Source organism: Biomphalaria glabrata, chromosome 13 (genome assembly GCF_947242115.1).
Source record: "Biomphalaria glabrata chromosome 13, xgBioGlab47.1, whole genome shotgun sequence".
Classification (NCBI taxonomy): Eukaryota; Metazoa; Mollusca; class Gastropoda; family Planorbidae; genus Biomphalaria; species Biomphalaria glabrata.
The window spans coordinates 4,930,514-4,958,103 of record NC_074723.1 but is presented as its reverse complement, the minus strand read 5'-3'; the positions used below and the strand labels follow the sequence as shown (position 1 = coordinate 4,958,103).

General features: G+C 37.0%; 2 protein-coding genes across 3 annotated transcripts; one reads left to right on the top strand and one right to left on the bottom strand.

Moving 5' to 3' along the window:
• The first annotated feature begins 1,351 nt into the window (after positions 1–1,351).
• LOC129922469 (uncharacterized) lies at positions 1,352–11,534 on the top strand. The gene is made up of 5 exons (XM_056008714.1): positions 1,352–1,579; positions 5,540–5,692; positions 6,903–7,031; positions 9,290–9,574; positions 10,141–11,534. Exons 1-5 carry the CDS (start codon positions 1,534–1,536, stop codon positions 10,602–10,604), a joined length of 1,077 nt encoding a protein of 358 aa, XP_055864689.1. The 5' UTR covers positions 1,352–1,533; the 3' UTR covers positions 10,605–11,534.
• Positions 11,535–13,094: 1,560 nt separating this feature from the next.
• On the bottom strand, positions 13,095–25,578 carry LOC106051589 (uncharacterized). Of its 2 annotated transcripts, none has more exons than XM_056008713.1 (7): positions 25,423–25,578; positions 24,774–24,953; positions 23,428–23,538; positions 21,155–21,442; positions 17,691–17,915; positions 14,675–14,998; positions 13,095–13,897 (listed from the first exon to the last, which is right to left on the bottom strand). In XM_056008713.1, the coding sequence occupies exons 1-7, from the start codon at positions 25,475–25,477 to the stop codon at positions 13,626–13,628; spliced, it is 1,455 nt and encodes a 484-aa protein (XP_055864688.1). In that variant the 5' UTR covers positions 25,478–25,578; the 3' UTR covers positions 13,095–13,625. The 2 variants fall into 2 exon arrangements, with proteins under 2 accessions (XP_055864688.1, XP_055864687.1); XM_056008712.1 differs by having other exon boundaries at positions 13,104–13,897; positions 17,646–17,915.
• Positions 25,579–27,590: the final 2,012 nt, after the last annotated feature.

Below are 27,590 nucleotides of genomic sequence, written 5' to 3'. Positions count from 1 at the left end.
GGTACAAATACAAACCCGGGTCCCAGTGTTCTTGAAGATTATGTTTTACTTTGTACTGGTACCAATACACACCAGGTTTGAGTGTATTTGAACACTTGCCAACTGAAACAATAGCTTGCAGCTTTAACGACGACATTGTTTAGAACACCAGCACGCACGAGAACACATTCACTCCATAACAATTTCAATTGTTACAGAATCATTAAAGAAAGTGCTTAAAAAAGGTCAATGGGAATATATTCATGTCATTAAAGTCTCTAAAACATTCTTAAGCTGTGTGCCCACCTTTCATATTGGTACAATGTATTTTTAAATAGGCAACGAAAATACTTTGTATTTAGATTGCATTAATAAATCCATATTGGAGTATATCGTGTTTATTTGATTTAATTTGAGCTCCCATTTTTTCCCCACTAGACTGTATAGAGCTCTCCAGTCATCAGAAGAATGCATTAATGCAGCTCTGAATGCAGGAAAATAGTTGATTCCGAACCCGCTATTTGTCATGTATAAGTAAAGAAAAAGTAAATGCCTCCTTTCAGACCATCCGGTCTATAGGGCAGATGATGTAAAGGTCATCTGTTTTTGTGGCCCACGGTTAACGAGGGTGTCATGCGGACAGCTAAACGACCAACCACATTTACTTTTCCCCAACTAATGTCAGGTACACATTAGTCCTGGGTAGACACAGAGACGCCCTTAGGATCCTGAAATAAAAAAAATCCCAGTCCTCACCAGGATTCGAACCAGGACCCCCCGGCTCAGACGCTAACCGCTTTCCATTTAGCCACCACGCCCCCAGTTAGCATAAATTGAGGGGATAACTTAAGGGCATGTGCGAGAGAGAGAGAAGGATTCGAACCCAAGACCCATTGTTTAAGCAGTCAAAAACTTTACCCCTCAGCCAACTACACCGTTAAATCTAATATATAAAGCAGAAAGTAAGGAGTATGTGTATGTATATGTATGTTTGTATGTATGTGTGTATGTATGTGTATGTATGTATGTATGTATCTATGTATGTATGTATGTATGTATGTATTTATGAATGTATGTATGTATGTATGTATTTATGTATTTATGTATGTAAGTATGTTTGTATGTATGTATGTATGTATGTATGCATGCATGTATTTCCCGAATAAAAATAAAAATTTGACCAATCTTGGTATAAAAGTTCCTTAGATCAGGGCGGAGACCCTATTTATGTTTAATGCCCCTCCCACAACCGGCTAGTATACACTATTTTCAAGTATTTTCTTCACTAACAGTCCATTTCCCATGTTGAATACATGACACAACCTCAAGGTCGCCAGTGACTCTGGACACGTTTTAAATGTCATAACGGAACTTCCTGGTCTTGTCTACTGCTGGAACAGTATGATCTTATAACTCTTACAGACTTTAGTAGACTTAGGCCTAAATATAGAGCGCACACAATGTATGGATGACTCCAAGTTTTAATGTTATAGATTCAGCATTGTGTATTGACATTGATACAGTCAAAGCGAAAGCTAGAAGTGTGACGCTAGAATGTACAGCCTGACACTACTGCTGTTGGAGCTTGGACTATTATTAAGTAAGTGTTTAAGAATAAACTTTAGCTAGACTTCTCATCATAGCCATAAACACAGACTAAAATAATGTTTCCTTTTTTTTTAAGAGAAAAAAATCTATTTAGTATGCATATAAGTTGGACATAATTTAAAACAACAATTAATAGTTAGTTTTTCATATTATCGCGTTGACTGTAGCCTTAGACTATGGCCATAAAACAATTTTTTTATTTTTTTTACGGATATTTTTTTTTTTTTTAGGATTTGAATAAGAAATTGACCCTTTGCAAAACAATGATCAGTTAGATATTCATTATAAGACATCAGTTAGGCCAGGTTCACATCTAACTTCACATTCACTTTCACCTATCCTTTGGTCTGCTGGACCGCTGGGGCACCACACAAGATCTGTCAACCTTCTTTCTCCATTCTTCTCTGTCATTTGTCTTTGATAGAATTTAATTCTGATGTTCTTTCTGAAAATATTGATACCTGCCTGGGTGGACCACTTCGGGGGTCGACTATGAGTTTCCACACAAACTGTCTTTGTAACCTTGTTTTGGTTTGTTTTGTTTATAAATGCTTTTAAAAACCAATGACTTTAAAATCCACCCAGATCTCCTTTTCTTTCTCCCCCCATCCCCCATTGCCCCAACTGGTCCAGATAAGTGACAGGATCATAGCGTAGTGAGAAAGATGAAAGCATGGCCTAGCGCTAAACAAAAATAATTGGTACAAATATTATTGATTGTTGTTGGTCTAGAATAGTCTAGATCTATTACAACTTTAATTACACGACTGATCCAAACGAATTGATACAAAACCACTTTGTATAAAGATTTCTTTATTTTTTTTCAATGTATTTTCTTATATAGACTTTTCTTGTTTTGTTTTTTTTATTGTCACCCCATAGTTTGAAGAGTTAGAATTGTGTTGTAGTTCCCTCTGACGTCATCTGACATGCGCATTAGGAGGTGCCGTTAGTCTAAGATTTATACTACTGAGATGCAATAATTGATACAGTGAGGATATCATTTTCTTGAGATTAATTATTTTAAACAAGAACTTGAAACAATAATTTTTAACACAGATAATATGATTCAGATAAAGAATACCGTAATATTACTGAACAAATAGACTAACCGTTTATATAAAACTAGCAACTCCTAGCTCTCTCATTCAGAGTTCTAACTCTAACTGACCCTGACCATCTGTCTACAACTTATTAGCATAACTTCAACGCCCCTATAATCTCGTCCCCCAAACCTCTACAACCTTCTTTCTATTCCATCTCTGCTCAAAAATAATTTCTGGGTAAATCAGGCGATAGGGAAAAGAGAGGGGGTAGAAAGAAGGAGGCACCCGTGTAAATGTCACGTGATCGCTTTTTGAATGCATTAACAAAATTGTACAACTTGAATTCAAATGGAGGGCTCAATCTTCTTCACCACATCTGTCAAGCACAATTTCTTTCCATTTTTTCGATACCAAAATAAAAATACGTAATAACCAATAGTCAATAGTTAACTCTTTCTCTCCGTAATTATTTACCACATTCTGGTGGAATCAACGTTGGTATCGTTAGTTAGGAGAGAAAGAGTTAATGAACTATTTTTTTTAAAGTCATTTTTGTTTTGTAACGTACGTTCAGCTTCCAGTTTTGGGTGTGGGAGAAATAATGTGTGCAAACGTTTTGACAGACAGACAGACAGACAGAGTTGCTATAAGCTTTGTAAAAATGTTTATTATAAAAAGTTTAGTGTTTTATAAATTATCTAGCGCAAAATGACTGAACAGAAAGTTGCATTCCCCAATCTGCTGGTCACAGGTTTAGCTTGTGTAATCACCACAATCACCACAATCACCACAATCAGTATTTTAAGCCCCCAGCAATGAACTTAGCTCTGGAAATCCTGAACCCATTGTTTAGGGGCCAGTAATGCCAGTGTACGTATGTGTATGTATGTGCATGTATGTATTTATGTATGTGTGCGTATGTATATGCATATGTGTATGCATGTGTGTTTATTTATGTATATGTGTATGTATATGTATGTGTGTGAGTGTGTGTATTTTTTTGTGTATGTGTGTGTACATGTATGTATGTATATGTTTGTGTGTATGTGTGTGTATATGTTTGTGTGCATGTGTTTTTATTGTTATGATACGATTAGGAATTAGTTATTTGTTTCGGAAATCGAAGTTTTGGCCTAGAGACAATGACGTGACTAGCTAAATTCAGCGGTTCTCAACCTTTTAAGCTCGGCGACCCCTTTTTCAATCCCCAACTCTTCCGCGACCCCCCATCAACACATAAACACACAAACAGCAATAGAACAATCCATATTTTCGATGGTCTTAGGCGACCCCTGGCAAACCGTCAATCGACCCCCAAGGGGATCGCGACCCACAGGTTGAGAACTCCTGAGCTAAAACAACAATAGGCTTTCGTCAGAGCGAAATATCAGCCGATGAAAACAGACTACTTCCTGAACGCTTGTTAAGAAAACGGAGAGGTGACATTCGTGGGTTCCGTTCATAGCTATTAAACTTCTTCTTCAGTATCAGCGTCGACTGACTCATATTGATCGTTCGGCCTTTCGCCGGTATTATTGGATTTTGTTGAGTGTTACCTCCGTTTGGTTAGGTGCATTAGACACCCGGGGAAGCGCCTAACAGTATGTATGTGTGTGTGTGTGTATGTGTTGGTATGTATGTAAGTGTGTTTTCACCCCTGGAAATCCTGAACCCATTGTTTCATGGGCCAGTAATGCCAGTGTACGTATGTGTGTTTGTATGTATGTATGTATCTATGTGTGCGTATGTAAGTGTGTGTGTGTGTGTGTGTGCATATGTGTATGCATGTGTGTGTATGTATGTGTGTATGTGTATGTTTGTGTGTGAGTATGTGTGTGTGTGTGTGCATTTGTGTGTGTATGATTGTGTGTATCTGTGTGGGTGTGGGTGTATGTATGTATTTGTGTAGATTTATATATATGTGTGTATGTATGCGTATTTATGTATGTGTGTATGTATGCGTATTTATGTATGTGTGTATGTGTGCGTATTTATGTATGTGTGTATGTATGCGTATTTATGTATGTGTGTATGTATGCGTATTTATGTATGTGTGTATGTGTGCGTATTTATGTATGTGTGTATGTATGCGTATTTATGTATGTGTGTATGTATGCGTATTTATGTATGTGTGTATGTGTGCGTATTTATGTATGTGTGTATGTATGCGTATTTATGTATGTGTGTATGTATGCGTATTTATGTATGTGTGTATGTGTGCGTATTTATGTATGTGTGTATGTATGCGTATTTATGTATGTGTGTATGTATGCGTATTTATGTATGTGTGTATGTATGCGTATTTATGTATGTGTGTATGTATGCGTATTTATGTATGTGTGTATGTATGCGTATTTATGTATGTTTTGTATGTGTGCGTATTTATGTATGTGTGTATGTGTGCGTATTTATGTATGTGTGTATGTGTGCGTATTTATGTAAGTGTGTATGTGTGCGTATTTATGTATGTGTGTATGTATGCGTATTTATGTATGTGTGTATGTATGCGTATTTATGTATGTGTGTATGTGTGCGTATTTATGTATGTGTGTATGTATGCGTATTTATGTATGTGTGTATGTATGCGTATTTATGTATGTTTGTATGTATGCGTATTTATGTGTGTGTGTATGTATGTATGCGTATTTATGTATGTGTGTATGTATGCGTATTTATGTATGTGTGTATGTATGTGTGCGTATTTATGTATGTGTGTATGTATGCGTATTTATGTATGTGTGTATGTATGCGTATTTATGTATGTGTGTATGTATGCGTATTTATGTGTGTGTGTGTATGTATGTATGCGTATTTATGTATGTGTGTATGTATGCGTGTGTGTGTGTTTATTTGAACGAAGTCCTTTATCTGAGCTTCTTTTGTTTGTTGTGTCATTGCTCCTGTAGATGGCGCTGGCTGCGATGTCACAATAGAAGAGGGCTCCACGTTCATGTTACCATGTGACACAGCTTACCCTGAATGGTATGTTACAGACAATGGTTGGACATTTCAAGCCTCGTTTTGCTACAGTGACTATTGTTACAACATGTTACCACTAGGTAAGAGTTTCTCGGTGAATGTATAGGACAATCATAATATAGGACAATCATAATATAGGACAACCATAATATAGGACAACCTTAATTTAGACATTTCTTAAAGTATGACAGCTTTAATACAGAGGCGTTGTAAGCCAAACGAGGTACATTATTGGCATCCTCTTCCCATTTTCCATGAACATAACACAAAAACATAGGCTGCGTGTGGCGGCCCCCCTGACGGTGGCGCCCGGGGCATCGTGCCCCCTCCCCCCCCCCTTTCACTACGCCTCTGCTTTAATATAGAGCAGCCATAATGTTGGACAAAGATGAAAACATAAAAAAAAGGATAATTCTCTATGGAACAACCTTAACTTTCATTAGGTCCTGGTGTATTAAATGGGTCTGTATTCAGATTTTCGTTTATTATCAAGACAATTTATTTATTTTAGTTTATTTAGGACAATATAAATATACGCACCTTCCCCGCTACAACGATCAACTCAGGCACCATTTTGCCCTTACTGGCATAGAGAAAAGTAGCTAACAGCAGCTGGCTTCTGAGACATTTGAAGATGTCTAACGAAGGCCTCGAGGCAAACATTAGAGGCACAAGTTGAGTCCTTGTCCAACACAGGAGCGACAACAGAAACACTTTGACCCCCCCCCCCTTTTTACGAACAAAGGTTTTGTCTGCTGTAGTGACCTAGTTTAGTTTAGAGAGTATGTTAGTTTTGTAAATAAATACATTGTGCATTGTTTTTTTAGAGACGGTAAAAGTAGTGACGTAGTCAGACAGATGAATGACGTTGCAGAATATGCGTACATGGAGAACAAGATGGCTAGGGCTTAGAGAAGGAAGAATAGTGCTAGAGACGGTCAATAAAACGATGGGTAGGAAGACAAGACAAGCATCCCATTTGTAAATAAATACATCAGTTGAAGTAACAAGAAGTCTGGAGTAGGCTACGTCTATCATGTTAATTGTAATGCCCCTTGACTAGTTTAGACTTGTTCATGAAATATTGTTGGATTTGCACAGTACACAAGATCTTAGCCAGGACAGTCACATTGCATTGGTTGTGGTCAAATAAGTAGGTCACAATTGGGCTCGTGTAGTCACGTGAAACATTGCACTCATCCTTAATCTTCGGAATCGAAGACATTGCAATTATTATTAATATTATTATGTTAACAAAAACGAACAAATTTGTCACTTTTATGTGTTTAGAATATTTCGCTCGTCCCCCACCAAAGTCTGTCTACAACTCACAATGGCCTTACCTTCGAGTGATAAATGCAAGCAAGTTTTTAACTCAAATACATTGCAACAGTTACACCTGGAAGTTCAATGTGATAGGTGAGTTGTGTTTTTTATTTTAATGACACAGCGTCTTGTCTCCCAAATTGGAAGCTCCAGGGTTCGAATCCAGGTGAGTATTAGGATCTTTCTTTAGGAAGCAACTGAGTCCAAACTCTAGTGGGTACCTGACATTTGTTTGGGAAAGTAAAAGGAGTTTGGTCGTTGTACTAACTAACAAAACTATTGTTAAGTCACTAACATTAGAATGTGTGTGTGTGTGTGTGTGTGTGTGTGTGTGTGTTGAATGTGTCCAAAATTAAATTAAAAAATGATAGAACAAAATTTTTTTTCTCGTTCATACACACACACACACACACAAAGGTTTTATTTCGTTTATAGTAACTCAAAAAAAACAACAACAGCTCAATGTCATCCACTGAGTTTCACACACCTCGCATAGAAATTACGGAGGTGGGGGTGGAGTGTGTCAATATCATTGTCTCAGGTAGGAATCGGACTTTCGTAGTTTGTATCCTAGATCAAAACTTCTACAAGATGGCGGTGAACTAGAGATCTTAGTGTTCCCTTAAAAAAAAATTTAAATCTTGGAATAAAATTCAACTTTTTGAGTCAACTTCACATTTAACGTTAAAGGGACATTGTAGTAAGAATGTACATTTTGCAGGAACTAATAATATATATATATTTGTAATGCACAATTTTAAAATAGATTTCTGCAAGGATATAAAGATTCACCTTTACATATGCCTTAGTAGGTTGAACGGTTGGGGCACCACATATAATCTGTCCATCGTCTTTCTCCATTTTTACTCTGTCTATTGGCTTGACTACAACCTCTTTTCAAGGGCAAGGCCGTCCATTCTTTTATTATGCTTGTCAATTGTTCATCGCTTTCTCTGTCTGCCTCTTCTTCTTTTTCCTGGTACTGTACCCTGGAGTAAGGTCTTCCCGGGCATATTTTGAGGGTTTTTTTTAGTGGTCACCAGGTCAATGTGGGGACCATTGCCATTGTTACTCTGACTGGTGATTAATACAAGCTAGGTAAATTAACTTTTTATTTCAATCTCTTACAAACTTTGCAAAAGTTGATAAAAGAAACACAAAACCTTCTCTTAGCATTGCTTAACTCCTCCTTTCTTATGTCTATAGTTCCTCCTACAGTTTCTCATTCCCACGCGTTCTCTCATTCTTTCTCACACAATAACTCTCTAACACACTCTCAACTTCACGCACTTAATCTCACATTTAAACTGTCCCTCTCTCTAGTACACCCACTCTCACTTTCTCTCTCTCTCTCTCTCTATTTCAGTTCTCTCTCTCTCTCTTTCACACTCCCTCTGACATTTTTATATAGCGGAACTTTCAAGCATAGAGCATTCTCAGAGCGCTGTGGTCCAATCTCTTTTGTGGACCAGTGGGTGGGGGTGTCCGGGAGAAGGTCTTCCGTGCTGAATTTAGGCACTTAGTAAATACAACTCTGCTCGAGTCAAGCCCAAGTTTACTTAGCCTCTCTTCCACCCTTATAACTTATATTAGTTTGATACGTCTAAACTGTTGCGACGTCTAGAAAACACCATAAAAAAGCATCAAAAATTACACCCACAACATTACCACATTTAAAGGAACTTTTTGAACAAAAGTGCCTAAGAAAAATCGAAAAAAACTTGGAAGACAACGGCCACCCGCTCCATCAGAACTACGTCAAGTCGTCGCGAAGTGGGCGACTGCTGTCAATCAAAACAAGAACGGAGCGGTACAAAAACTCGTTCGTACCTCACTCGGTCAGACTCTATCACCGCCACTCATAGATCAGGGAACATGAAATGCACCAAGATACCTGTGTGTAGTCGCTGAATGAACTCTTTATGTTGTGTCTGTTGTATTTATGTGTATTTTTCTGTTGTGTTGTCTTTATATGAGAAAAGAGTCCTTGTAATCACAACAAATTTCCGTAAGGATCAATTAAGCAGTCTTAGTCTTAGTCTTAGACAAAATGTTTACTTTAGAATAGTAGATGTATATTACAGCCGAGTCCATTCGTTTTAGAAGGCCTCAGCACTGACATGCAACGTCACAACCTGTAGGCAGTTTAGCTATTGGTGTCCACTGCCCACAGACTATAACGTTGCAGTAAGTGTTAAGGCCTTCTATAACATATGGTCTCGTTCCGGCCGAGGCTAAATGTGTTACTTAGTAAATTACGCAGAGTGAGATTTTTTAAGGTTTATGTGATTTTAGAGAACTTTTAAATTATGGACTGTTAATATAATTCTTACTTTACCTTTTTCACACAGACAGCGTACCACAAAACATTGTTTTAAGAGCCGACGGGTTTAGCAAGTATGTCAGAGTACAAAGCGGAAGTGACGTAACTTTCATCTGTTCAAAATTGACAGGATACGGAAGTCGACTTTCTCTAACCAGGGATAATCCAATCAGCGTTTTAGTCTCAAATACATACTCATATAAGATTGTATATACAATGTACATTCTTTCAAGTAACCCGCCATATTTTAGTGTTGAGTGTGCCATAGACAGTGACAAAATAAGAATACTAGTTGAAGTTGCAGATGAATTATGTAAGTATCATGCTCAGATTTGTAAAACAAAAAAAAAAAAAAAACAAGACCAAAAATGTTCTAAATATGAACTTAATATGCAAAAAAAGCTAAGTGAAAATAAACAAATTTCTCTTGACTTGACAAAATTTTTTGAAGCTTTAGGATTCCCCTAAGAACTCCAAATATATATATATATATATATATATATATATATATATATATATATATATATATATATATATATATATAAAGCCCACAAAAGAGGCAAGATGGCCCATAAAAGAGGCAAATAAAGCCCAAAAAAGAGGCAAAGAAAAGAGGCCTTAGGCCCAAGGATTCCTATGATGATAAAGCTAAAACTGAATAGTGCAAATTCTGAGGTTTCCTTTAAAAAATAAAGTTTAACTTCAAGGAAACAATAACATATATGAATGCTTAATTTATAATTATACCATATACGTGTTTATACATTGATAAGAAATACATAGTATCATTTTGTAAACCTATAAGTTGTTCTACAATACTAGTGGATATTTTGTTCCTCTCCTATCGAAAGTTTCAATGTTTCTTTATAACTATTTCAGCCGATAGTGTATCGACTACTTCCAAGAATGAAGCGATGGAGGTAACTACATTCAGGTGGACTACATTTGCATTCCCTCCCACCCCTTCTTATGACGACACATCCATCGTTACAATTGTTGTATCAGTGTCAGTGTTTGGCTTCGCTATTTTGTTGGTTGTTGTCGTCATAATCGTCACGCGCTATCGTCGTGCGAGAAGGAAAAGGCAGAGTAGAGATTCGACTCTCCAGTCGGCTACACCACAGCCGGACAACACCGCAGTTGGGCAGCGCCGCAGCTGGGCAACATTACAGCTTAACACCACCACAGTATCAGAGCCACCTGTCTATGAAGAATGTGTCCACATTTTCACCATTGCCAGGGTAGAACTGGACGCTGCTGCAGAACCTCGGCCCCCAGCCTATGATTCTTTGCCTCCATCGTATGAAGAAGCAGTAGGTCAATACCAAAATACCTTGACGTAAATGTCTAGAGTCTAGATGAACTGAAACGTGTTAGATAAATGCGTAATAATAACTATCTTCCTAAGTATCATTGTTTTTGTTAGATACTATTTTAGGCCTAGCTTACTGCTCACTGAGCTATGCAGTAACTAGTCTAACTTCGACAATCATCTGTGCGCAAATCTCTGGAGGAACAGACCTTATTCCCACAATCAACTGCGCAGTAATTTCTGGAGTAACCAGTCTAATTAAGACAATCGAATTAGCAGTAATTTTTGGAGTAACCAGTTTTATCATGACAATTAACTGCGCAGTAATCTGTGGAATAATTAGTCTAATTACGGCAATCCGCTATGCACAAATCACTGGAGTAACAAGCCTAATTTAAGACAATCAACGTTGCAGTAATTTCTGGAGTAACCAGTCTAATTACATTAAGACTTAGCAGTAATGTCTGGAATAACCAGCCAATATGTGACTATAAACTGCGCTGTATCCAGTCTAATTGCGACAATCAGGTGCGCAGTAATCTCTAGTTCAGAGTTCTCAATGTGGGCTGTCTCAATAAGAACCTCACATTGAGCTAAATCATTACCGACAAGGACATGAACTAACCTTCAGATTTCTGAACTATAATTTTTCGTATTGGAGGGAGGTTAAAAACAACAACTTGACCCTGTGACCTCTCAATGTTGAATTTGAGAGTCGTGCAGAATTATATATATATGCAATGATTAATCATAAATTTCCTTTCCACAGTATAAAAAGTGTCTGTATTTGTATTTTACATCAACGAAACAAACAATTATATTTATTTATTTATTTATTTATGAGCATTTTTTTCACACATTCAATATTCAGCTTCTAATGTTGTATCGGATGTCAGTGCCGTTGTCAGCGGACGCAAGCCAGTTTATTTTAAAATATATAAAAGGTTTTAAAACAACTAGATCTAGGTTTTATGTGTTGTATTGGTAGCATTCAATCCACTCGAGCACGAGTCATTGAATTGAAGTTATGCAAATAGTTCTGTACACTCCAGCAGACGTGGTTACCTTTTTGTTAGAAAACGAGCCTTAAAACTGTGTGTGAAAAAAAAAAAAAATTTTTAAAGATTTTTTTTTTTTTATGAAAATGTTTTAATACTTTTTGTTATTTCTAAGTTCCTCTAATTAGTTTGCCGACACTTCAAAAATACAAAAAAAGGGGGGGGGGCGATTTCGAAAATGGTTAAAAATATTTTGTTACACATTTGACAGTTTATGTATAACTTTGGGACATACGGAAGGGAGTGCTAAAAGTTAACTCTTAAGACCTTGACATACAGAAGAGCGTGCTAAAGGTTAACTTAATAAGACCTTGAAATACAGAAGGGCGTGCTAAGGGTAAACTTCTAAGAGAATTAAAACATTATGAAACTAATCAGATATTTCATTGCTTTCCCTTTACACTCTCTAGCGCACAGATTTTGTGGATATAAGGCAGGTATGAACATTTATCTCAAAGCTTACTCTGTCCGTCTTTTTTGTTGTATACACATTTTGTACATGTTTTTATCGTACAATCATTTTCGGAACAGGTTGAAATTTTACACAATTATTTGTTCTACCCAAAAACAAAATGTGAATCAATCAGAAAATTAACAAATTAGTTTATTAATTAGTGGTAATTAATTATTTTGTTTGGTATTGAAAAAGGCAATAAAGTTTACTCACTGAGAAATGTAACTGGCAATGCAAAGCTTCATCTATACAGTTTATAAAAAGAGCATAAAAAAATCACACGCACAACATTATCATATTTAAAGGAACTTTTTAAACAGAATTGTCTAAGAAAAATCGCAAAAAATCTTGAAGACAACAGCCACCCGTACCATCAGAACTACGTCAAGTCGTCGCGAAGTGGGCGACTACTGTCAATCAAGACAAGAACAGAGCGGTACAAAAACTCTTTCGTACATTATTATTATTATAGCTTTTATATAGTGCTACTTTCATGCTTATAGCATGCTCAGAGCGCTTTTGGTCCAATCTCACTTGTGGACCACTGGGGTATCTAGGAGTTGGTTTTCCGTGCTGCCTTTAGTAAACACAACTCTGCCCGAGTCGGGTGTCGAACCTCGAGCCCCCTTCTAGGTAGCCAAGCCAAGCCAAGTTCAAGCGACCACGCTTCCCACATTACTCGGTTAGACTTAATCAACGCCACCCTTTGATCAGGAAACATGAAAAGGACCAAGATGTCTGTGTGTAGTCGCTGAATGAATTCTTTATGTTGTATCTGTGTATGTTTCTGTTGTGTTGTCTTTATATGAGAAAATCAGTGCACATTGATACTGACCATTGGGAAGACATAGCCTTAGGCCGCACTAGTTGTAGACAGACGGTGACCAAGAAAGCTATGGACAGCGAGAAAACATGGGCCTCGATTCTTGAAGAAAAGTGTACCACGCGGAAAATTACCAGCTCCTCTACCACCAAAGCGAAAGCCACCTTGATCTGCAATATATGTGGACGGGAGTGTCTCTCCAAAATAGGGCTGCACAGTCACATGAAAATGTGTTCGAGATGAACCATAGTCGTTCTACGACTGAAGGAGACCAATGTATATGAGAAGAGAGACCTTTTAATCACAACACATTTCCATAAGGATCAATAAAGCAGTCTTAGTCTTATGTTGTCACAGATTTATAAATAAAATACTGTAGATGTTACTAATAACAATAATAATAACAGAGACTTTGTGTTGATACATGTAGACACTGAAGACTATCATGTTATTTTGTCGCATCCTTTTAAATACTTTCTCACAAAAACATTCACAACAAACAATGACTGTAATATAAACATATTAGCACAGACCGAGTATCAAACCCTGCAATGTGAATACTTTCAGGCGAACTGGAGTGTTTATTAGTCAGGGACAATTACTCTCATGTGGAGTCAACACACACAAGTGATGTGGAAGGTAGACTACGGCCTCTGATGAGTCTTATCCACATTCCGGCTTATAGGTCATTGACCTGCGCACATGGTCCATTTGTGACTACTGTTCGGTATAAGGTGGTGGTGGTTCATCCACCTCTGTGAATGTCTCGCTGTAAGCTGGCGGGGGCGAGTTCCTTTCTCTTGGCTCTTGGTTGTCACTTGTCGTCTGCATTGTTCTGCGATAGTCTCCCTTGGCACGACTACATCGCACAGCGTAAAAGATGACAAGAATGATGATGCAGACAGCGACTATTGCCCCACCAAGTGACAAGCCGAGGACTACGCCAAACGAGACTGTCTTCTCAGAAGCAACAGCAAGACTTGATGAGCCTGAATAAAATGATTGAAATGTAAATACTCTATTTAATCATAAGTATACACGTAAAAAAAGAAAAAGGGTCAGAAAGAGTTATTTGCTCATGAGTAAACTTTCGAAAGGGGAGATGATTCACAGTACTTAACATAATAAATAAAAATATTTCCATTCGCACATATTTATTCCTGTTTGTCCTGATCTCTTGAAAATTAATAACAAGTTTGATTCAAAACAATTGATGCAATTTCACACAATATACATCTGTTTTTTTTTAAAGCATGTTTAGCAGCCCACAGAAGGAGAAAAAACGGTTTTGAGTCAGACCGTCAGTCCGTCCGTCGCAGGAACAAGAAAAGATATTAAAAATTCATACCGTGATATTTTAGAGAAACTTTTTATTTTTAAAATTAAATATGCATAGTTTTTACATAAAAATACACTTTTTTAATGCAAAAAGTTCAGGAGAGTAAAATTTATAATAATATAATTTATCACGAGGGCTCACGTTCGACCCAAGTTTAAACAAAAGTATATACAAATATATCTTAAATTTCTTTTGCAAAGACAGCAAGGAAACCTTCTCCCGAACACCCGCTCAACATTGCATGAATGTTTCCCTTGTACAAAAGCTATTGAGCACAGAAAAATATTTTTTTTTACTACTAAAACTAGTAGAAGAGTTAACCGTTGGCCACGATAACAGATTCCCTTGACATCAATTGCCCCATAGAAGCAAGGTTTGAAACGGTATATGTTACTTGTTTACTATTTAGTCAAATAATTCTACTCACAATTTTGAAACTGTAAAGTGTAGCTCTGGTTCTTTGCCGGTAATTTTCGAAGTCCACACCCCAGAGTGAAGGTCAGTGAGCCCGGCACCTGGAGGTCTGGATAAAAATAGTCGCTGAAGTTTTTGTAGTCGAAGGTGAAGCTGTAGTTGATGTAGTCGTATGAGTAGTAGAGAACCTTCTCCACTCCCTGATACTGGATGTAAACATAGTGTAAGAACCACTGGCTTCCGCTGTAGCGACAGAAGATGTTGACATTATTATGCAAACAGTCCGGGTTAAAGGTCACGTTATTGTTGAGCTTAAAATCAAGATCTCCTGCTTCGCCTGAAAACAAAATGCAAAGGCGAAGCTTAATGTTGAAACAATAAATGAGGTATACGTATTATATATATATATATGAAAAGGCACCACGAGGTAGTGACGTAGCTGGGATAAGATATGGGGTCTTCATTTTGAAAATCCCCCCCCTGGGCCCCCACTTTCAGACCTTGTGGTCTATAGGGCAGATCATGTAAAGGTCATCTGTTTCTGTGGCCTACAGTTAACGAGGGTGTCATGTGGCCAGCACAACGACCAACCGCCTTTACTTTTTTCCCAACTAATGTTAGTTATCCACTTGAGGGTCCCCCGAAAAAGTGTCCACATTTTTTTTTCCACATTAAATATTAAGCCATGTTATCTTGCTATTCATGTTGTTATGTAAATTAGAGACAATGTTGCATGTATTCCACACATTAGACTTGTGTATTTATAAAGTACATTATCTCACAGTATCTAACCGTAGGCCACGGAAACAGATGACCTTTACGTCATCTGCCCTACAGACCACAAGGTCTGAAAGGGGGACAGGGACTTTACTTCTTACATTATCTCCTGTCATGATGTTAAATGTCAAAACGCAGGGGTCCTTAAGGAGGTCAAGGCCCCTCCCCCGGTCTCCCAAATCCCTTGCTACGCCACTGCCACTAGGGAAAACATTTTTAATAAGAGAAAAAGTTGAATCAAAGATAGTAAAAAAAAAAAAAAAAGGACAGCACTGATCAAGCAGGGTTAGAACCAGAGTCGGATTGGGTGTCAAAATCGGCCCTGAAATTACTATACGAACCGGCCCACAAGTTACGTGTCATATAAGTCTCATATGACGTACATCTATTGGTACCTGCCCTCATACTATATAAAGTTTGGTAATCGAAAACTGAACGCATGAATACAAACGTGTTTTTTTGCGTTACGTATGACATGTAGTGTTAAATTAGTATAATCAGAACTCAACCGGCCGCGGTGTAGACTTTCCAACAAGGCCTGAAGAGGACAGACTGCCAAATTCAAGCATCAAGGCACATTGTTGGCAGAAAATGTAGCCCAGAAAACCAAAGTAGTGGTAACATTAAGCATTAACCAAGTCCGGAAAATGGCGGTGATGGAAACTCAATGTAACATAATGACAATGTTAGCTTGGAAGGAAAGTTATGGAAGATTTCTGAGGTAGAGGCTGAAGCCTTGAACTTCTAAAAGAGTTGCGATATGGATGGCTACAGATGGAAACACAATGCAACTATATGCCAATGTTAGCTTGGAAAACAAAATTATGGAAGATTTCTGAGGTAGAGGCTGAAGCCTTGACCTTCTAAAAGAGTTACGATATGGATGGCTACAGATGGAAACACAATGCAACTATATGCCAATGTTAGCTTAGAAAACAAAATTATGAAAATTTTCTGAGGTAGAGGCTGAAGCCTTGACCTTCTAAAAGAGTTACGATATGGATGGCTAAAACAAAAATGTGTTCTTAAATGGTGACATTATATCGTAGGAAATAGAAGATTTTCATAGATGGACGCAATAAATAGCAAACTTTTATGTGTATATTGTGTACAGAGTAGAGAAGTATTTGTAATCGAAGTTTGTTAAAATTAAATACTTTTTGTGTTCTTTTTAGCACTGTAGAATCAAAATTTTAGTTACTTTCCTTGCAGTAGTTTTTAAACTTTAGTTGGCAACTAGTATGACATTCTAGATATTTAGTTGGTCCATGGAACTATTTATTGTCTATTGTTTCGAAATCTTTTACGATCTGTCACTTTCTGACATTAAAAATGTATCCAGGTGTAGGGCTCAAATGGTGTAGTCAGCCGTATTGCCGAGATTATGCGATAAAAGTAAATTTAAATTGCTACAATTTTATTTAAACCAGTTTTTAAAGCTTGTATTTCTACATAAATGTTATATAGATTAAATCTAGATTTTAGACCTATAATTACATCTAGACTAGATCGTAAGAGTTCTGTGCCAGAACTTTAGGTCTAGTGTTAGATCTAGATGTTCATATAATGGCTGCCTGGTCGTGCGGTTTGCGCGCTGGACTGTCGTTCGGATTTATCGATGGTCCCGGGTTCAAACCCATGCCCGCTCCCATCCCCCGTTGTCCTGCGGGAGGTTTGGACTAGGAAGTAATTATCTTCAACTCTGAAGGAACATCCAAAACATGCAAAACATCAACAAACATACCGATACATAATAGCAAAGGTAGACACTGCTCGCTGGCCGAATAAATAGAAATTCGTAAGTTCGACCAGCTGATGGTGTTACGGGTAGGATACCCTAATAAATACAAAAAAAATTCTTAAATCTTTTTAAAAAATATTTTATTCTATTTGAACTTAAATAATGGAGACATTGTCTTTTTATCAAAATATTTTTAAAAATACTTTTAAATGTTAAATTTTATTGCTGATAAAGTGTAGACACAGTAGATTGCAGTGATTAGCTTTTACTGTAAAACTCACCAATAAAATAAAGGGATTGTACAAAAGCCCAAAAGGATAGGGCCTACAAAGTTCAGTCAGGAGAACTGAGACGTATGTTCGTATGTACCACTCACCTTTTAATAGCGTTTAACTGACTATTTTATTTTAACAATACTATAACTTCTAATCAGTGCTCTCCCTTGATTGTCTAGATGTTTACTTACAATCTCGCACATAAACTGATGTTCGGCTGTGCAGTAAATACGTACGTGGTACGTAGCAGCCAACAAGAAAGGATGATCCACATTCTAAATCACTCATGGTATAGTTCAATGAATCTGATGTCGAGGTTCTAAGGACATTGCTGACGGTATCTCTGTATAATATCAGCAGACGTGGCATGTCCGAGGCGCAGGCTAGAGTAAGGGTCGCCCTGGGAGAGATGAGTCCATGGATATCGTCCAGGTCACTAGTTACTGTGAGTCGAACTAGGCCTGAAATGAAATGAGGAGATTTTTTAAATTGAAAACCTAATGTAGAGCTCTTCTGAAATATGAGTCTTTTTGTAAGTCTCGTGTTCAGTGGTTTAATTAAATACTTAAATCTTAAAAAGCAATTTCAATTTTTTTTTATTGCACTCTCAAGCTATACTGATGATACGCCCATTAATAGGTTATTTTGATAACACAAGCAATGTCAGCTCATTTTGATGACACGCCCTTTCTCGGGTCATTTTGATGATACGCCCACTCTCAGGTCATTTTGATTACAAGCGTCACTAGGGGAGTGCGGGGGTTGTCGGCCGTACCGGATGACACCCACCAGGGTCACCCAAGTCTGAAAAATGCACTTTTCTAAAATGCAACTTTTTAAAATAAAAATTACTTCCTCAGTTTAGTATCAACATGTAACAATTAATTTTCTTAATTTAATTCTATTTGACTGGTAATCTTCCTACTAAGAGAAAAATAATACGTTGTAGACGTCAGGAGCAATGTAGAAAAACGCTTGGCGCCCGGTGCCTCTCCCCGGTCAACTCAAAATGAGCTTAAGGCGACCCCCAAACATCTTATCTCATGAGTTGAGTGGCGATCGTAACATTTTCAATAGTAAAATGTTGAGAAACACATAGACATAAACCCCTCACGCGCCATTCGACGCAAACTCTCTCCACAGAAATCAGTCTAAGGAGACTTTCACAGCCACTTTCCTTCTAAAAAGGTGTGACGTCATGTTTTTTGCGTTTCTCTTTTCGGCTTTCATGTTAAAGCTGACTGGTAAACGTGTTTCGTCTTGTCTAATGATATGTCTCACAAATGTCAATCGACTTTCAGTCGCCACTTCATTTAGACGGCGAATGTCTGTGTGGAAAAGGATTTCTCTATTGGTAACATTATCTCGGTATGCTATTCGTAGGATCCTTCTCAGCCATCACTACTCAGCCTCTTTTCAACCTTCCACGTCTCGAAGCGTAGTTGACCGTTGGGACAATGATTGTATTGAGTAGGTGGATTTCAATTTTCAGGCTAATTGATTAGTTTGTACTTTTTGAAAGACGGCTCCTGATTTCCAATACGACACGCAACACCTTGATATGTAACTTCATTGCTTGTGATAACAGTGCTTAAAAAGGTTCACATTTCTATCTGTTCTGTTTGACCAATCTAATTGAGATTTTGGGTAACCTACATCCAATATGCATACCTTAGAGGGCGTATTTATCCGTCATTTAATTGTATTTCAAAGTAATGCTATGTCGTCTGCTTAGTTCAAATCGGTTTGATATATACCATTCGCACATATTTATTCCTGTTAGTCCTGATCTCTTGAAAATTAATAACAAGTTTGATTCAAAACAATTGATGCAATTTCACACAATATACTTCTGTTTTTTAAAAGCATGTTTAGCAGCCCACAGAAGGGGAAAAACCGCTATTAGCTTTGAGTCAGACCGTCCGTCCGTCCGTCCGTCCGTCGCATGCGAATTGATTCGTTTGCTCAGATAGTCCGTACCCAATATGCATAACTCTGAGGGCGTATTTATCCGTCATTTAATTGTATTTCAGAGTAATGGTATGTCGTCTGCATAATCCTACTCGGTTTGATATATGCCATTTGAACTCGAATGCAGCCTGTTTAATGTATTTCTATGACAGCTACCAACAGCTTGATTTGCTTTAGACATGTTGCTAAATTCTCTAGGTAAAAAAAGGTGGATTATTTTGTCAATCTCTCTAACAAGAGCTCCTCTTTCTATACAGAATCTTCCTCCTCTACCTCCTCTCTGCGCCAGCTGGTGTAACTCTGGAGCACTGCAGACCTATCAAACTTCTTTCTTTGATCTACAAAACTGATCAACATCCTTTGTTGGTATTCCATGCTTTGCTCCACGATGTTTCGAAGGACGCAAACCTGTTCAGTGATTGTTTTGACTTTTCGGAAGCAGCTGAGAAACACTAGCATCATTTAAAACCTTTTCCTTAATTATCTTTAATATATTTTTTAAAATTGTTCATCTCAATGTTTCTCAAATAATTGTAAATTTTAAATTAATGTATTCACTTTTGATAAAATGTAAAACAAAATAGAATCGAATACCAATCAATTAATTACCTTACAGTTTTATTATTCAACACACAGAAAAAAAAGTTGTTTGTTTTTTTAGGCGGAGATTATTTTTTTCCTTGGGAGGGGAGTGACACCCTGATCTTACTGCACCGGATGACAGCGGCCCTAGTGACGCCACTGCCCGAGGCCCCTTGGTTTAAAACGCAGTACGCCTTCAAGTATTAAATTCATTAATACTCTTCAAGATGCTATCATTTTCTACCTTCGGCTTCAACTTACATAAAACACTAAACAGCCACTTCCGGCTTCAGCTTACATAAAACACTAAACAGCTACCTCCGGTTTCAACTTACATAAACCACTAAACAGCTACCTCCGGATTCAACTTACATAAAACACTAAACAGCTACCTCCGGTTTCAACTTACATAAAACACTAAACAGCTACCTCAGGCTTCAACTTACATAGAACACTAAACAGCTACCTCCGGCTTCAACTTACATAGAACACTAAACAGCTACCTCCGGCTTCAACTTACATAGAACACTAAACAGCTACCTCCGGCTTCAACTTACATAGAACACTAAACAGCTACCTCCGGCTTCAACTTACATAGAACACTAAACAGCTACCTCAGGCTTCAACTTACATAGAACACTAAACAGCTACCTCCGGCTTCAACTTACATAGAACACTAAACAGCTACCTCCGGCTTCAACTTACATAAAACACTAAACAGCTACCTCCGGCTTCAACTTACATAGAACACTAAACAGCTACCTCCGGCTTCAACTTACATAAAACACTAAACAGCTACCTCCGGATTCAACTTACATAAAACACTAAACAGCTACCTCCGGTTTCAACTTACATAAAACACTAAACAGCTACCTCAGGCTTCAACTTACATAGAACACTAAACAGCTACCTCCGGCTTCAACTTACATAGAACACTAAACAGCTACCTCCGGCTTCAACTTACATAGAACACTAAACAGCTACCTCCGGCTTCAACTTACATAGAACACTAAACAGCTACCTCCGGCTTCAACTTACATAAAACACTAAACAGCTACCTCCGGTTTCAACTTACATAAAGCACTAAACAACTACGAATATTTTGTGTGTGTGTAATGTGTTTAGACAATACAGAAGTATTACTTACATTCCACGTCCACTTGCATAGCACCTCCTGGCAGTGTATACCCTTCCTTAGAACAGCCCACAACGAAAGATGTGCCACACTGGAAATGGGTCATAGTGAGGTTCAGTGCGCCAGACGTCGAGGTTTTCAATACGTTCCTAGAGTCATTCTTGTATAAAATTAACGGTTTCTGCAGGTCGATGTCAGAACTACACATAAACGTCACGTTCGATTTGGGCGAGACAGTAAGAAAAGGGCTAATTTCATAATCTGTCAAATCAATACTCACAGAAGTATCTGGCCATTTACCTGAAATTTAAAATAAGCAAAATAAAAAAAAAATCATTAAAAAAAAACAATGCATATCTAAAGGGGAAGAACTCCGCCATTGAAACTATATATATATATATAGCTCCTTTTATCTCGAAAGGTAATGGATGCGCCCAAATGAGTCACTGGTTTTGGCTTAATCTTGAGACGGGGCAGAATCTGGTGTGGCTAGTCAAGCCAATTCTAGAACGGCAGACTTTGCCACAATTCATACCTGTGTATGCCTCTGATTCAGGGCTAGCGGACAGGGCAGCTTTCTTTTTTTCCCTCTTAAATAAGGCCGCTTTAATTCTTTTGTTCTCAGCAAGGGTTGTCCCAGCACGCACAGTCTGTCTCCATGCACTCCGGTCTTTGGTTATGTTTTCCCACATACTTTCGCTGATGCCTGTGGCTCTCATGTCTCGCTTGCAGACATCTATATATCAATAATGTAATAGCTATTTCCCTTATTCGATTTCACACAAAATAATTAATTACAACTAATTAATTGACTTCTTGAATTATTTTTTTTTAAAGATACATGTTTTGTTAAGTACAATAAATAATTGTTTAAAGTATCAACTTGATTGGAGAATGCGTGAGAGAGAAACAGCGTCAACAATCACTAGAGAGGACTAAACCCAACAAATTTAGCCATATCTGTGAATACTCAAGTATCAGTTTCCCTTGTTGGTATCAAACAAAATAATTAATTACCAGTTTTTAATTGACTAATTGATTACTTTTCTATTGATTCATGTCTTGTCTATGCCGGTAAATAATTTTGCGAAGTTTCAGCTTGATCCAAGAATGGGTGTGGGAGAAATAACGTGTTCACACTTTTTACTAGACAGACAGAGTGAGTTGATGTAAACTTTGTAAAAAGTGTAATAATAAGGTTTGTCATCGAGTCTGAAGATTATGGAGGAGTGCAATATATATCATCAAACAAAGGGAATAACATTTTACTTGACTGAAATGGTGGTGTAAGCTGAATTAGTTCCCGCTCTAAACTGAAACAAACAATATATAGCTATACAATATATAACTATACAATATATAACTATACAATCTTCTCTACTCATAAGTACCTCACTAGCAGAGTGGTTAGCACGTCTGTCCCAGGAGGCGTGGGCCAAGAGTTCGAATTCAGATCGTTCACTTTTGTTTGTTTTCGTAAATGCTTTTAAAAAATCAGTCACGGTCAAATCTACCTAGATCTCCCTTTCTTCCCCCCCCCCCTTTTTTTTTCCACCAACTGGTCCAGACAAGTGATAGGATCATAGCGTAGTGAGAAATCTAAAGCATGAAATAGCGCTAAACAAAAACAATTGGTAAAATATTTCTAATCGCACAGATTTATTGCTGTTAGTCTAGTTCCATTACAAATTTACTCACATGACTGATTCAAACTAATTGATACGTTTACACTTCGTATAAGCTTTATTTTTTTTTTAAAGTATTTTTTATGTTGTTCTAGTCTGTTGTTCAGCTTGTAAAAAAAAATGTACCTTCAGAGTTGAAGATAGTTTACTTCCTAGTCCGAACCTCCTGCAGGACGACGGGGGATGGGAGCGGGCAGGGTTTGAACCCTCGACCGTCGATAAATCCGAACGACAGTCCAGCGCGCAAACCGCAAGACCAGGCAGCTTGCTTTGAAAGGAGTTATAGCCTTAGTTCAGAGGACAGAAGGGAGAGCTGAATAATGGGTGGCGCTTTGTGAAAGTATTCAGCTTGCAACCCAAACATCAGAGAAATGTGTGACAAAATCGGCTCTCGGACCAAAACAAGTCAACACCTCTTCAGTGCAATCACTGAAGAAATCGTCACAGGCAAGAGCAAACAGATGCCCAGATGGGTCGAACACTACTCAACAAAAGGCTCAGTCTCTGCCTAAGACAGTGACGTTTATAATATGGGTTGATATAATAATTAAAAGTCATTTTGGTACTACATTTTGTAAGAAAAATATTTTTTTTACCCACCTATAATCCAGACTGTATATGTACACCCAATGGAATAGACATCTCTACCAACATTGTACACATGGAGAACACTGTTAAAAGGAGGTATCCATTCCCATTCGGCGAAGTATTCTGAAAGGCAATTCATAGTCAGTTCAATTTGCAAGAGCCACCATTCTGAATAATCTAGTATATAAATCTAATTGTTAAGAGTATGTATGTATGTATACATGTATGTATTTATGTATGTATGTATGTATGAAAGGCAATTCTTAGTCAGTTCAATTTGCAAGAGCCACCATTCTGAGTAATCTAGTATATAAATCTAATTGTTAAGAGTATGTATGTATGTATACATGTATGTATTTATGTATGTATGTATGTATGAAAGGCAATTCATAGTCAGTTCAATTTGCAAGAGCCACCATTCTGAGTAATCTAATATATAAATCTAATTGTTAAGCGTATGTAACTATGTATGTATGTATACATGTATGTATGTATGTATGTATTTATGTATGTATGTATGTATGAAAGGCAATTCATTGTCAGTTCAATTTGCAAGAGCCACCATTCTGAGTAATCTAATATATAAATCTAATTGTTAAGAGTATGTATGTATGTATACATGTATGTATTTATGTATGTATGTATGTATGAAAGGCAATTCATAGTCAGTTCAATTTGCAAGAGCCACCATTCTGAGTAATCTAGTATATAAATCTAATTGTTAAGAGTATGTATGTATGTATACATGTATGTATTTATGTATGTATGTATGTATGAAAGGCAATTCATAGTCAGTTCAATTTGCAAGAGCCACCATTCTGAGTAATCTAGTATATAAATCTATTTGTTAAGAGTATGTATGTATGTATACATGTATGTATGTATGTATTTATGTATGTATGTATGTATGAAAGGCAATTCATAGTCAGTTCAATTTGCAAGAGCCACCATTCTGAGTAATCTAATATATAAATCTAATTGTTAAGAGTATGTATGTATGTATACATGTATGTATGTATGTATTTATGTATGTATGTATGTATGAAAGGCAATTCATTGTCAGTTCAATTTGCAAGAGCCACCATTCTGAGTAATCTAGTATATAAATCTAATTGTTAAGAGCATGTATGTATGTATACATGTATGTATGTATGTATGTATGTATGTATGTATGTATGTATGTATGTATGTATGTATGCATTTATATATGTATGTATGTATTGGTTAATGTCCCGAATAATATATATATATATATATATTGCGTTGATAGAAACATACGCACATTGTAGAAAGCTATATGCTATACATTTCTTCTGAAGAATCACTGCCTAACTTGTTTAGATCAAAGAAGCACCTACTGTCTGGGTAATAGTTCCAGGGTCCTTGAGACTTATAATTTCTCGTAGAAACAGTTTTTAATCGGCGTCCAATTAAAGTCACGTGCCAATAACCTGTACCCTGGCACTGAAACGTTAAATTTTGTCCCTCAGTGACGTCAGTTCTGTACACGAAATCTGGCCCGTTGTTCCACTCCCTGGCTTGAGAGGGATTGAAATTGTTTCATTTTTATTATCTTGTGAAATCTATCTATCTATCTATCTATCTATCTATCTATCTATCTATCCTATCTATACTATCTATCTATCTATCTATCTATCTATCTATCTATCTATCTATATCTATCTATCTATCTATCTATATCTATCTATCTATCTATCTATCTATCTATCTATCTATCTATCTATCTATCTATCTATCTATCTATCTATCTATCTATCTATCTATCCTATCTATACTATCTATCTATCTATCTATCTAATTTATCTATCTATCTATCTATCTATCTATCTATCTATCTATCTGTCTATCTATCTAGCCTATCTATCTTACTTAACGTACACTCTGCTACGTTTATCGCTATCCTTTTCTAATAAACTATTTACAGTTTTGTTTATTTTTTATAAAAATGTAAAAATAAAAAAATTGAAACAAAATTGTAAAACTTACCATTAGTAAAGCAATATGAAATTCCTATGAAAACTAAGTCATGAAATCTAAACATTTTAACATGCTAAAAAAAAGATTTAATATTAACTAGTTGAACAATAAAAATCAGTTGATGGCGTGATATTGTTTATGTTTTTTTTTAAACGTCTATGATGCATGACAATGTATTGAGAGAGAGAGATTGCCTACGGCCACATAGGTTACTGTGGCTCGACAAAAACAAGTTAAGCCTGCTCAAGCGGCACCTTCGACATACGGAGGTCACGGTTCAAGTGTACCAGGATATGAAGCTAGGTGCTGAAACAAATGTGATTCATATATATATTAGACATAAATGAATAGCAGCACCAGGGACCAAGTTTTGAAGAGAGAAAGTAGTGAATTAAAATGCTACGAAAATAAGAGAATGCGCCGACCGAGGCTCGAACCTGTGACTCCGGATTCGACACCACCGCCTAGCGATAACGCACCAAGCGAAATTAACCTCTAGACCAGTGGTCTTCAACCTATTTTGGCCTACCGCCCCCTTTTCGATTTTTTTCTTTAAAAAAAATCCGCGAGCGCCCCCCTCTGAGAAAAACACTTATAAAGAAGCATGAGAAGGCAAATTTGAACAAAATATCATCTATTTATCAATTTGTATGTTGTCAATATCCCGATTGAGAGACGACCGCGTGCTAAAAGCGATTGTTGTGAACTCCTTGGTCTATGACTGACGAGCTTTAAGAAGAACTGAGTTACAGAGGTGCCCCCTCCCCCGTGAGCGCTATAAAGATTTATTCAGGCGCCATTTTGCTCTCACTGGCATAGAGAAAAGTACTTGGCAGCATTCTCTGGCAGCAGATAGCCTCTGAGAGAAACAGTTCAAGAGCTCTTACAAAAACTGCGGGACAAACATTTGATACTCAAAGAAACGCCATTTTTGAAGACAGGCGCAAAAGACGGAAAGAAAACTTAAATAGAACACCAGCATACAACGGCTTTGTCTGCATAAAATTCGGGAAAATATGTAGGTCGCAGTTGGGTTTGTTTAGTTATGTGAAACACTGGACTCAGTCGTAATCTTCGGAATTAAAGGCAAAAACAGCCAATATTACCATTATACAAAAAATTATGTCAAATAATTTTCAGTGATTACACACAAAAATTAATTGTAAAGACTTTCTTTCAAATTCTAAGAATAGTCTCCGTTTAAATTTTTGAATATTAGGGCCTACTGTTTTTTTGGTTTAATTGTAAATTTAGTTTCATTTTTTAATATAAATATTATTATTGCTGAATTCACTACAAAATGAAATTAAGCTAATGGGAACCTTGTGCCCCATGCAGTCTGACAATATTAGAAATTTCAAGCTTTAAATTAGCCAAAACAAGGCGAAGGTCTCTACTACTCATCCAGTCTATTTCTTTGCTTATTCATTAAGTTTATTAAGCACTGAATCTATGTTAACCATGTATGTTGACGGAAAAGCTAAAACATAAGCCAATTTCGACCACAGTTTTGGAATTTTACTGAAACATTTAAATGCAGCCACATCTCTGTTGTGCCTCCAGGGACGTAACTAGGAATATCCATCGTTTGGGGGCCAGGGGGCTTGACATCTTTGGGGCCGCTGCATTTTGCGTAATATTTAATTTAATTAATTAAAAAAGCACTAATTTGCCCCCCCCCCCTTGAATGGGGACCCGGGGGATATTCAAATCCCCCCTCCCCCACCCTAGCTACGCCACTGTGTGCCTCCTATGTTTACATTCTTTTTACTGAAGACATAGTTTTGTAAATCTATTTTTTCCTGTAACTCAATCTGAACGTCAGTAACAGATGTTTAATAATTGTCATTTAAATATACATATTTTAAATTTTAGAAGCGAATCTTAATTTCTTCATAGAGCATTGTTATGTGAATTGCATAGATATCGGTGTCCTTGGGCAGTAATTCATTTGTCAACAAACAAGTTATGTGAGATTCTAAAACTCTGTTAAATAGATTTAATATCTCGATAAAAGAGAAAATGGTATTATCAATAAAAGTTTATCTCTTTCCTAGCAGTCGGAGGTTCGTTTCATTCATTTGTGTTAGATGCCTTCCATGTAAAACACTTTTTTTTAGCCTTCTTTAAGTCATCGCCAACCGTTGAATCTTCCCGTTTCTCAAAAACAAAAATTC

Bases quoted from the DNA above. Each gene is read 5' to 3' on its own strand.
- LOC129922469 (XM_056008714.1), top strand. From the start codon at position 1,534: ATGTACAGCCTGACACTACTGCTGTTGGAGCTTGGACTATTATTAA. The intron at 1,580-5,539 runs GTAAGTGTTTAA...TTGCTCCTGTAG, and splicing joins GGAGCTTGGACTATTATTAA to ATGGCGCTGGCTGCGATGTC. The intron at 7,032-9,289 runs GTGAGTTGTGTT...TTTTTCACACAG, and splicing joins CTGGAAGTTCAATGTGATAG to ACAGCGTACCACAAAACATT.
- LOC106051589 (XM_056008712.1), bottom strand. From the start codon at position 25,477: ATGTTTAGATTTCATGACTTAGTTTTCATAGGAATTTCATATTGCTTT. The intron at 14,999-17,645 runs GTAAGTAAACAT...TTTTGTTTTCAG, and splicing joins ATCAGTTTATGTGCGAGATT to GCGAAGCAGGAGATCTTGAT. The intron at 13,898-14,674 runs GTGAGTAGAATT...CATTTTATTCAG, and splicing joins CACTTTACAGTTTCAAAATT to GCTCATCAAGTCTTGCTGTT.